This window comes from Folsomia candida, unplaced genomic scaffold, assembly GCF_002217175.1.
Source record: "Folsomia candida strain VU population unplaced genomic scaffold, ASM221717v1 Fcan01_Sc023, whole genome shotgun sequence".
In the NCBI taxonomy this organism is placed as follows: domain Eukaryota; kingdom Metazoa; phylum Arthropoda; class Collembola; order Entomobryomorpha; family Isotomidae; genus Folsomia; species Folsomia candida.
In genome coordinates this window covers 398,211-411,323 of record NW_019091215.1, presented here as the reverse complement: position 1 = coordinate 411,323, position 13,113 = coordinate 398,211, and the positions used below count along the sequence as shown (strand labels likewise).

Here is a 13,113-nt window from a genome sequence, read left to right as displayed (position 1 = left end):
TATTTCTGGGCCTAAACAATTTTAAATTAGTCCGGTCCGCATTGGCGATAACCACCTGACACCTCTCCATTGTAAGATTTAATAAAATCCATTTACTTAAATAATTGATTCTGCATTAATAAATAATCTAAGTACAAACACTGTATGCGAATTTTTGACCCGGCATGTTACCAAACAATTCAACTTTATTTAATCAATTTAACTCGTTTTTACGACGAGTCATAATTTTGACCAATTTTCATCAATATCAATTTCATAAATTTTCATCCTTTTCTCGATTTAATGATGACTTCAATAGATAACATGAATGGTAAGTGATAATTAAGTGTGCATATCCTTGTCAACTACAGTGCTGTATGTAAGTTACGTGTATGTATGTAGCACCAATTTACATATGTACATATGTATAAAAATAAGTCTGCAGTTATAAATTTAAACTTAAACACTAAAGTCCTACATGATTACATATGATTCATTTACATTCACGCATTCATTTACATATGATCTAATTTAACACATAAAGTTTTCACAGGTTCTGATGGGTGCATGAATCTCAGTACATTTGTAGCCTACAGATTGTAGGTAATACAATTATTTACATATACCAATACGTAAAAAAGTGTTGAATACACGAGATTTCTCTCGATATACAAGATGATATCAATGCTGATTTACATAAGCATAGTGTTTGATTGAACCTTAACCAAAGATTAAGAGTTATTGGAGTCGAGAAAGGATCCGCCATCAACATATAAACTTCTGTTGGAAACTTTGGATTCTTTACCAAAAGTTCACATGCTATGAATAAAACAACCATTAAATATATTCTACATATTTACATATGTTTTCAAAATTTTTAACAACCTTTCCAAATATTTTTTTCCTGAATCAAATTCCCCATTTACACCAATTGTATCAAATACAACGCACTTTACCAGATCATTTCCTACACTCTTAAAAATTATGTGACCATTTAGATAAATACATAAATGCGCTCTGACCTCCAAAGTAAATAAGCTACGAATATACCAAATTCAAACTAAACATTGCTCCTGTTCAAGTTTACCTTACCCTGGCTTTCGTAAATGCAATTTACTAATTTAAAATTCAGTGTATTAACGTAGCAAACTGTTGCACTAATTTTTTTAAGAGTGCATTATTTATAATTACTGCGGTAAAAATCCACTTTTCATTAACATAAGTATATGTGTTTTCTCATCCTTAAGACATAATATCATTCACAGCGTTTATTATGGCATTATCAAATATCACCCACGTACATATTTACATATTTCTTATAACGGTACCTGCATAAAGGATGTGTTCAGACTACTAGGTCAAGCCATGCCATCTTGCCTAATGTAAAATATAATCGCAAGCTCGATTTGTATTTAAAGATTGACACAATAAATGCCATGACATTCTTCATGCACGACGCCCATGTTTTAATACTCGACGAGATTCACTCGCTCTCTTTTCTCTGGTCGTTAAGTTTTATTACTTGTGGTAACGAGCATTGGGACCCTGCATTAAGAACGTCATTGATTTCCGTCGACATATTTACATACATCAAGATATTACCATTATATTATTTACATATTTTTAATATGGGGTAATAAATGTATCCTATCATGTCCGCACAGCCCCAAACTTCCTTCTATGTCAAACCTGTTGAATGCAATGAATTCATCAGCACATGAAAAATTCCGTGATGTAGTGTAACCAATTTCTTTTCATATTTCCTCCAACATCCGACGAGTGAGTTTCTATTTAAGTATACATAAACAAAGTTTTTAGACATATTTAAAATGTGAATTATTCAATTTGTTACATTGTATATATTGCAAATATTTCCATGGAGACAAACTGAAGCTCAATTCGGGTAAGATATCTTAAACCACGAATCATATTTTTACCGAATATATATCCATAATCAAGAAAGTAATTACAATTTTGTATTTTTGCCTTTAATTTAGACAGTTACCATGTTTGGCTCAATTCACACAAGTGGAAATCACTCGGTAAATGTTAAAATCGCCTGTCTTATAACACCACCAAGTAGAACTATGGAAATCTGAGATTCAAATTCGTCACATTAAGCAGATATTTTTTAGGGTATAAATAAACCAATATTTTATTTTAATCTGTAATATATACATGTAAATTTTTAGATTAATGTATTAACATATTTTAATTTGATCTCAAAGTCTAACCTACATTTTAACTTGGGCAATCAAATCTTTCATTTTTCTTGGCTGAGAGATTATGCATAAAAAACGTCTGGAGCATCATGGCCAATGTAAGTACGTATGTATGAATATATGCATTTTTACACAAAATTGTGTAAATACCGTAAAACCTCTATTTATAGCCGGGGCTGAAATCCAAAACTTAGGGTCACGGACCCGGCTAAAATTAGAGACCAGCTATAATTAGAGACCCGGCTAAATTTTTTTGCTCCTAAAATTTTAGATGTTACAATATCAAATATAATTCATGTTGACTCAATTTGAGTTTTCTAATTTAGCAAGATAAGTGATAAGTAACCCATTCACTTTTATTCTACATCTTGAAACGAAGTTTAGCAGGTTTTTTTAAATTTTCTGTCATGATTACATCCATTATTAACCTGAAATTAATAGGAAAAAAACAGTAGTTCAACTTATTCGTTGATTGGCATAATGTGCAACATTTTTCTTTAATGGACTATGAACAGGGACACAGCGGACAAGACAGGCCATAATTAGAGACCCGGCGCCATAATTGGGGACCAGGCTATAATTAGAGACCCGGCTAAAATTTGCAAATCTTGGTCACTAGACCCGGCTATATTTGGAGACCGGCTATAATTAGAAGAGGGCTATAAACAGAGGTTTTACGGTATATGGTATTTATTTATTTAGTGAGTTGTCACGTCTACTTTCAGATACAAATTTCCCATATTTTTGCTTGCTCAGGTTTCAACAAGTGCCGTCCTGACGGTTTTCAGAAGAACAGAACTGGACTGTTGCATTCCCTTCTAATGGTGGAACGCTCCTGAATTATGTAGTTAAGAAAATTTTTGAAATTTTATATGTAGCACAATTTAAATGGATCTAATATGTCTAAGAACGCATATTCCTGAGCATATTTTCTTTCATAATAATGTAAATGTAAAAGTTTTCAAACTATTAACACGTCCTATCAGATCTTCAAATATCGTTTCATGATGTAGGTCCAGGTTATAATATTATTTTATATTTAATAATTGAGGCAGGACAAAAAAGATTATCAATTGATTTAAAAAACAAATTAGTTATGTACATATGCAGTTTTTATGCAGATTGAAATCTTTCTCAATTGCAGTTTATTTCTTTTTAGACTTGGCCCGTTTAAAAATAAGTACCGTGCTTCATAAAGCAATACAAAATAATCCCAAAGGGTGTGATTTATGATCCACATATGTACATCACGAAATAATACGTCACGTATTGCTTGGTTACGTAAAAGATTTTGACTAACAAATACTCATTAGTTGATTGATTGAGTGATATTAATCCGTCTTGGCCACAATTACTCGAGCTGCAGACAAAACGATATATATCTATTTATTAAACTTAATAACAATTACATTAATAAAATGAGTAAATACACATAAGGCGAGAAACGTAGTACATAGTGCAGATATTAGTTCCTGTACTAATATATTATGATCTTATGATAATTATTCTTATGATCTCCGTCAAGCTACAGAGCCAGAAGGCTATGGACATTCAATTGTTTTTTCATACTTAAGATTCCTCTGGATCGTAAAAAATTGACATTCAGTAAATTAACACGCCACTGCTTAAAATTTTTAGGTTTTTAATTTTTAAGTTGCCCATTGCAACTGAAAACTGTTCAATTATGCATTTGTATTTTCGAACTTTCTCCTGATTTCCATTTAAAATCAGGAGAACGTTCGAAAATAACGCATTTTTTATACAAAATCAAGTCATGGAAATCTATCATCCGATAAATAACCTTTAAAATTTTTTATGGCATATTAATTTTGAACGGACAGTAGGGATTGAATAATTCGTAAACAAAAAAAACTCAGATTCAATGCTTTACTACAAAATTATTCTAAATCATTAGTGCTTTTATTAATTGCTTACTAAAATAATGGCACTTAATCAGTACATTCTACTCGTTTTCATCATTCGTCTTACAATAAAGACGGGCGTATTGTAATGCACAATTTATTCAATTTAACTGTGGGCACGATGTTTGTGAAATACACAGGTCCCACTGAACATCGTATTATTTAGTGTATATTGCAACCTTATCCAACTCTTTGACAGTGTATGCACAGAGAGAGATTATCGTTAATATGACGCCGAAATAAGGGTAGAGATGCAGTAGAATTAATGTGCAGCAACAATCATGATCATTCGGTTCTTTAGAGTGTGTTTATTCAGAATATAAGAGAACCCCGCACCAATACAAGACTGACTTTTATTAACTTGTCCTACCACTATTTGGGAAGAATAAAGTTATAAGGACTTTCCTCATTCAGGTTTTCGCAAGTTCTAACTCCGTATTTGCATGAACTAATTTACTGTGAAATGATATATGGCTCGCGCCCATTTAACTAATAATTTAGTGGGTGAACCAAACCGTATTATGGTAAATCGTATGTCACCAGGTCTTGTATAAAGGTGTAGGGGTTCTCCGCGACAGCGTGACGATATGGAAATAATTGGGTTGTACGGCAGAAAGCTCGATGAAAAACAGGCCGTTCGCGACGTTCCAGTGGGGGGGGGAAGTTGACGCCAAGAGGATGCTGATGTCGTTGTTGGTGGGGCTGGAGTCCATGGTTGCAGAGTGACCCCTGGTCTCCATTGTTAATTTAAGAAGAATGACTGGAGATAAGGATAACTTCGCACGCATTTTTAGCACTGTTTATAGTCCAAAAATTGGTGGTGGTCGTGTGAATTTTCCGTTGATAGGTTGGACTATGATTGATGGTACTATCACACACTATCCTTGAATAAGTACGGTAGATTTACGACTTCGTACAATGTTAGTTTCGCTTCTTCTCGATGTAGTGGGACTCTCACGTGAATCGTAATTTCCTAGCCCGCAATGTAGCACTTTGCCAATGGGTAACTGTACATAGACACGATGTCCTGGGGACGAATTGCAAGGGTAGAGTTTTTTTTTCTGGTGGTCAGGTCAGAGTTTTTCCACATCAGATTTTAATTCGTCTGGACCAATAGCGGATAATGGGGTGAGGTGAGACCGGCAGTGGGTGAGGATGTCTTGATACTGTATAATCTCAGCCATTTTATTCATTGACTGCAGAATCTGATTGGTGTTGATTGACATCCGGTTTTGATAGGTGACTTCTCGCTGTCAAGCCCTCGCTTTTCTTTTGTGCAGTTGCTGTCAGAATTTGTAGTGTACTGATAGTGATCGAGAGCCGCTTGGACGTCAGACGTGAAGTTTTCCATAACTAAAATATTACTATGATCCGTAATTATACTGTCTTTCATTTTGCCTAAGTGTTCTTTCACATAACTCTGAGTTGTAAAGATTGAATCCATATCGGCATTCGTAACTAAACTACAACAAAAAGAAAAAGCGGAACCTAGTCCGTCTCTAATTGAATCAATGACGACATTACGTCTTAGTCTAAGAAAGTCCGTATGGAAAAGTGAGATTTTTACACTCTCAATAAGTCCTAATCTGTTTTCTATTGCTTCAATGAAAATATGGGACTTTTTAAGAAGGAAACAGTGTGTTAAAGAAACCTCACATTTTCCGCCGTTTAAATCTACAGGTATTATTTTAGAGAATTTGAACTGGGATTTGTAAATCAAAGGAGAGATCGAGGTGTACAGGAAGACATTTTCAACTTTTCGGACGAAACTGCCAGCTACGATTTTTACTCGTAGTTGATCTGATTTTTGTGTCCCATCACCAACAGTATTCATTTCGGGGTCTGACAGTGTTCAACTTATGAATGACACAGGTCGTCTTCGGTCTCTGTGAACCTGTATCAAACTTCCTCCAGTCCTTGAGGAAATTCTAAAAATAAAGAACGCTTTAGTGAATGAAGTTCACACGTGTGTGTACACAAGGAGGACAAAATATACATGTATGCAGATATATTAATTATGCTACATGGAACATAGATAAAAAGTCGGTACAAAATAAGCTTTTTCACCCTACTCACTTCAAGTTCATACACACCAGGCTGGATTTTAAAACGTATGCCCTCGCAAGTTCTGTGATTGTATGTTATGAATCAAGAATTTCTTCAGTGGTAACCGCCTCTAGGGTAATTTGTACCGGCGCATAATGGGCCAGGTGCCGGAAAATGTGGCCATTAAGGCAGTATCTTGAATTGGCTATTCTCATATACCATTGTGTACTACATAACTAACTTGTCCTCCGTGAAAAATTTTAAATGAAACGTTACACCCATCCAGGAGAACCAAGGGTGTAAACTTTTTCAAATACATTACGGAGATAGGGAAAATGTATCTACTAGCATCTCCGCTCATCTCGGGGCTCAATTGACTCCCTATTGATGTCAATCGATACCTAGTAGTATGATAAGTATTCCCTGCTGCGTATAGCTGCGGTAACCAAAACCTGCTCTGACCACACCTACTCAAAGTTGTTGAAATCAAGAAATCAAATTCAAGCTAAATCGATATATTTAAACCAACTCAAAATATCCTCAGGCATGCTACATGCCACAACAGTGTCTGGTTCTCACAGGGACGTATTTTTATTGTCAGAGTCACACCCCCAAGGGGGTGTGGCCATCATTAGCATTTTTATTATAGGCAACATAGTCATGCGACATATCATTCTTCCTGGCTATATAAGGGGATTTTTTGGAGAACGATAATTTTAACAATCAGATCACCAGGGCCATTGAACTATGGGCCAGATTTTACGAATTCTGGCCAAAAATATATATAGGCCGCACTTAAAGTCATAAAAATAATTGTTTGCGTAAACTAAAGTATGGGCTACCATGGGCTAGAGGTAATGTTTAATAGCAAACTGACATACCCACAGGGGGTGTTGTCATTAACTTCATTTTTAGTCTAAGTAACCCCAGCCATTAACCCCATTTTCAAATTATTGATCGATTTTCAAAGTTGTGACTGTTTGGAAACCTTAGGTCAATGGACGAAATACATATTTCCAGATTTTTTAAATTCGACCACACTCGCTCTAGATTAATAAGGTCACAAGGTCAAGGAAATTGTACAACATAATTAAAGAATACCGCAAAATTTCAAACACTATAAGTCGAACTGCATGTCAAAAAAATACTTCCGCACCGTGGGCACTACCAGCAATGTTCAAATGGTCACATGCCACACCCCCAGTGGGTGTGGCCCTCGGCGACTTTTCGATTTTAACGAAACCATGTCATGTGATATGTTATTTACCTCAGCTCGACAATGGGGATTCGATACCATATCTAAGATTGGGAAACCGCACCCATAGTGGGTGTGGTTCTCAGAAAAGTTTCGATTTTAATAAAACCATGCAATGTGTTATATCATGTTTCTCAGCTCGGCGAGGGGATCCCGATAGAATTATTAGATTTTTGAAACCACGCCCCCAGCGGCGTCCAGCGACTTGTTTTCTCCAATTTTAAATTACACCCACACCGAAATTAGGGCATCCAGAATCGGAAAATTTTCAGAAACCGGTTTTCGATTTTTCCGATTTTGGCAAACTTTCGTAAAACCGGTTTCCGATTTTACCGGTTTTTGAAATTTTCGTAAAACCGGATTTCAGTTTTCCCAAAAACCGGTTTTCAAAATCGGTTTTCTACCAAATTTTTAAAATTTGTTAAATATAATATTGTAAAATTTAAAGCTGAACAAAGCATTTTGGGCATTAAATTGACAGATATTTCAGAACAATTAATTTTTGCATGAAAAACAAGATATGACAAATATTTAGTGGTTTTGAAACAAATTTTGTCCAAAATCGAAAACCGGTTTTCGAGTGTGATAAAACCGGTTTTTGACAAAACCGTTTTTTTAGAAAATTGTAAAACCGGTTTTCGGGTAGCTCGAAAACCGGTTTTTAACCGGTTTTACAAAATCGGAAAAACCGATTCTGGATGCCCTAACCGAAATAGCACCAGTATTTCTACGTTTCTATTAAGGCTCGTGTTTTCGGTTGTGTCGGTTTTGAGTGCATTTTCAGTTCAAATTTTTATTTGTCAAACAGTTTAATGTTTTATAATTTTACGCTACATGCTACATTTAGAACGGACGAACATAATTTTATCTCAAAAATTACTGAAAATAAAATTATGAAAATATGTTTCTGAAAATTTAAAACTTTTCATGCTATTTCCGAATTTTGAAAAATGCAACAAAAAATTGTAAAAAATTACAATCTTTGAAAATGGGTTTTCTTAATTTAATGCAATTCTAATTATTTTGTCGAAATTCCCTCGTTTTTTAAGATAAATGATGTATTATATGACATGGTATAGTTAAAATTGAAAGCTCACTGCAAACTGATTTTATGAATTCCGGCGAAACCCCTGTCCAGCTGAGAAAAATTATATAACACATGGCATGGTTTTCTTAAAATCGACAATTTTCTTTGGGCCACACCCACTGTGGGTGTGGTTTAACAATTTTAGGTATTACATCGAATCCCCCTTGTCGAGCTGAGAAAAATGATATATTACATGACATTGTTTCGTTGAAATCGACAATTTCCTTAGAGCCACACCCACTGGGGGTGTGGTGCCAAAATTGTAATGCTTCTGTCGATATCCCCTAGTCGAGCTAAGAAAAATGATATATCACATGACATTGTTTCGTTGAAATCGAAAAGTCGCCGAGGACCACACCCACAGGGGGTGTGGCATGTGACTATTAAAAATTTGCACTTATAATATATGCCTTAGGTTATCGTTTCACACCAAAATCTAATTCTTGTTTCTTCAAATTCGGCTCCTATATATTTTTGGCCACAATTTATTAAATCTGGCCCATAGTGCGGCGTATCATAATTGTTTTAACAGAAAACATCATATGTAACGTCGTAACATAACACAATAACATAACATAATATAACATTATACATAACAATCATATATCACAATTTCCTATATTTGCCTTTGTCATAATCTGCCCTTAAATTAAAAATTATGTATGTACTTTACATGCATATATGTAGTATGCACTTTAATTCATCCATACGCCCTGTTTCACAAGCAAAAAGTCTTTCTGAAGTAAGGTACACTTTGGTTGTCTTAAAAAGCCGTCTTCCTTAAAAGTCGTCGCAATTGTAACTGCGTTGACACTGATCTTTTATTTGCAAAAAACTGGGCTGCTGAATATTCATGTGCTTTTCGCGAGGTTTACATACGTTTGCCATATTGTGACTTTATAACTTGCTACTACGACTTGCTGTAGGAGTAATTTTTTAATCAATAATTGTTAATTTCATAATATTTTATTAACAAATTTTCTAATTTGTTAAAAACACTCATTAATAACCAGGCTATATTTATTTATTCCAAATTACCAACTTTATAAAAAAAGTAGAACAAGCATTACTTAATTCGGCCATAAATCAATCAATCAATCAAGTTCGTGACATTTTCTGCTTTGTATAAAGCTATTTAAGCCAAAAACCAAATCCTCAATTTTCCGGTACAAAAAGTAAAAAAAAATGTATTTAGTCTTAACTTCATAATATATGTAGGCTTCTGCAAACTCGGTTTTGTACACCTGTTTATATTGGTTTAGAATAATCCGACGTTATAAAAATATTAGTCAATCTAGCAAAAAGGTAAATTGTATAATTTCACGATTATGGTATAATTCAAGTGAATACAATTGTAACACTTCTTCAATAATAATTTATTCTGTAATCGTGTAGAAATATACTAAATGCAAATGTACATTTTTGTGTGTTATTTTTTAAAATTATGATTTGTATACATGTATGTACATAGGTACATCCTTACCCCAATTTTAAAAATTAAACAATTCCTTCTCATTTACATATAAATGAATGACCCAACTACTGTGTACCCATTTTTGACCAGATATTTTCAGAAACATTTCGCATTTATTTATTAATTTGGTTATCGAAAATAAATCGAATTAGTCAAGCACTGTCACAAACACTTATAATTTGCCTTGACTTATTTAACGTGGATATTATGTAATAGCGCGATTATACATATGTATGTACTAATGGATAATGAATGGTAAGTAATACCCACAATCTGCATGTTTTTGAAAACCACAGATAATAAGTATTTGCATATTCATAAACTGTAGATAATTCGGAGACAAATCTTCCCCAAAGGAGGGAAGATTTGGCTCCGAATTGGGCTCTATTTTTGGGTAATGATTGTGCAACCGTTTTGTCGAAAAGCAGAGGAAATAAGCAAAAGCTAATGTGCCCAACAGACGTGACGTAATTAAATATTTAAAAAATTAATACTTTCATTTAAAAAGTTTTTGACTTATCCCGTTGGTGACAAAATACCTCCAGAATCATTTCCCAAGAATAAATCGAGCATGATACATAACTTGCGTAGTGATTACATAAATTGCATAATGCAAATTATAATTTATATATGTAATAAACCTAATTTTCGTAATGATACATAACGATTACGGATGGGCACTGGCACCGTAGTGTACTTTTTAAATATTAAAATTAGTTGGACAACAACAAACCAGTTTACCGTTTCGAGTGACATTGAAAGTAGTTAATGCTAAGGCATACACAGCAAACCTTACAAATATCATGCATTCATGCTATTTTCGAACATATTTTCAAGCATTTTTCCACATTATGAGGGTGGAACTTACTTCCTGAACAAAGGTGATTTAATCTTTATACATATGTACATATATTAAGTCCATGTCGAAAGTAAATTGGCAAAGTGTTAACGATATTCAAAATATGGATTCACCGAGTGGTGAAAAATAAGGGGCCGCCCATAAATTACGTAACGCAAAAATCGCGATTTTCTAGACCCCCCCCCCCTCCCCCCTTTAACATGTGTAACATAAGCACGATATCATTGGAGCCTTAGACCCCCCTCCCCCCCTCTTGCGTTACATAATTTATGGACGGCGCCTAAGACTCGGCGAGCAACGAGTACTAATTAATAATCAGTAATCCTTAATTGTGCAGTGAACTTTAATAGAAACAAAGTAAGTAATTCAGCAAGGCTAAGGATAAAAAGACAATAGCCAAAAAAGGTCATTGCTATTACGTATATGACGTTTGAATCCAGGTGCATTGACATATGTAAATTTGCTAACAATAAGTTCAACGGCGCTAATCAGACATTCATTATCTCACACTTACATACGTTTACCCATCCAGATATCGCCATTACGCGCATCACCCATTGTGATCCAGGGAAATGCATGTAAACCTTTGAATGCGTTGTCCTAACAATTTCATTGTCAGGGAATGAACTGATTGATTATTGGGCGCGGAACGACACGTATAAGACTGACTGCCGTACCAGATACGATAGTCAGTGGCGTTTGGATAACCACCACGAAATCTTCTCGGCAAAATTCACTCAACAGGGATAACCCAGGCCGGTTTTCGTGATATAGAAGTAAGTTAAAATTTAATTATGTTTATATTAAATGCATATTTATCGAATGCAAAAAGCTATAAGACCAGCGCATTCAATTAATAATGTCCCGAGCGGAAAATGGAAAAGATTTAAAAAGAAATCTTTAAAAAATTAGAATATAGAAATTGTAACTTGATACATATACTTGATATCCTATTATACCAAACACCACATCAGTTAAATACATTAATACACTCAAAACAAAAATGTCAAATCAATACCGCCGGTGTCCATATATGTATGACTTCACCGCCTTGGTCACAATTGTAATTCCGAGTGGTAATGAAATTTTTCCGTCCAGTCATAACATTAATTATCACTACCTGTATCAAAATCATCACAATTGTAACCAACGCGGTTAAGTCATACATATATTGACACCATCAGTGTTGATTTGACAAATTTTTTGTTTTGAGTGTACATCTCAACAAAAAGATTCTGGCTAACTCGGGCTATGTAATGTACGGTTTTCTACAGATTTTGGAACAAGATTGAGGGGAAGTCACCATGTCATTCTGCAGAAGTGCCTTTCACGATAAAAATTATACATTTTCATTCCTCCTCGGACTCCTCGGCTTTATTTCCGTAAACTCCGAATAACTATCACCAAATATGCAAGTAGGTCTGACCTGCTATGCAAACGCAGTCGCTGCCGCAATCCATTTAGCAACCAGGATGGTTTCCCAGGGGGAAGGAGGTTACCCCCATTTTGATGATATACTGAAAAAAATTGTTACTGAATTTGGGGAAAATGGGGCGGACACAGACAAAGTGCTGCAAAAATATGCACCCGAGTACCGGCTGCGGTACAGAAATCTAGCTGACGAGGAACAAGCCAGACTTGCAGTTTCCCAGGGGAGACCAGTAATCGCAAGATTTTGGCTTTATAAAGAGGAGGAGGGCAGGCCAGAAGGACAATGGGGGGATTTTGAAAAATTCTTTAAAGATAATCCGATCGGGGTTTTGACAAAGAAGGATCTTCGTGTTCAGAATACCGGCAGGCTTGGCAGACATGTCGTCCTGCTGGTGGATTATGAACCAAATGCACTAGTTTTTATGAACTCTTGGGGAATCGATTTTGCTGATGGGGGATATTTCCGTGTGGAAAATGCGGATGTGCTGGGGCTTGAATTTTACGACGTGTTTTTCCACAAATCCGATTTATCGAAGGAAGAAATCCAAGCGTACGGAAACCAAGGATCGGATCCGTCAACGACCGGGTCTCTCGAAAGCTTGAGTACAGTTTCACTTTCTGGATTAGCAGCGGACCTGCCATTAGATGGAGAGCAGTGGTCAACGCCGACCGTTCACGCGGCGACGGTGGCGTGAAAATGTATAGTGGTCGGTAGCAGCGGCGTGGTGAGCAAATATCGGGGGTCACCTATATACATAAATTACTAAACGTATGTATCTGCAATTAAATAATGTTTAATTAAAAAATTTCTAATTTATTAAAAACACTTATTCATAAA

The 13,113-nt window shown here is 35.2% G+C and overlaps 1 protein-coding gene and 1 long non-coding RNA gene across 2 annotated transcripts; both read left to right on the top strand.

Annotated features, from left to right (window-relative positions):
* Nucleotides 1-1,551: 1,551 nt before the first annotated feature.
* LOC118438584 lies at nucleotides 1,552-10,156 on the top strand. The gene is made up of 4 exons (XR_004836929.1): nucleotides 1,552-1,882; nucleotides 1,977-2,115; nucleotides 2,208-2,299; nucleotides 2,958-10,156. It is a non-coding gene; the product is annotated as an uncharacterized LOC118438584 (long non-coding RNA).
* A 920-nt stretch (nucleotides 10,157-11,076) lies between these two features.
* On the top strand, nucleotides 11,077-13,113 carry LOC118438559. The gene is made up of 2 exons (XM_035859018.1): nucleotides 11,077-11,620; nucleotides 12,119-13,113. The coding sequence occupies exon 2, from the start codon at nucleotides 12,254-12,256 to the stop codon at nucleotides 12,968-12,970; it is 717 nt and encodes a 238-aa protein (XP_035714911.1). The 5' UTR covers nucleotides 11,077-11,620; nucleotides 12,119-12,253; the 3' UTR covers nucleotides 12,971-13,113.

What these genes read in the sequence shown, in the direction of transcription:
- LOC118438559 (XM_035859018.1), top strand. Translation starts at nt 12,254, where the DNA reads ATGCAAGTAGGTCTGACCTGCTATGCAAACGCAGTCGCTGCCGCAATC.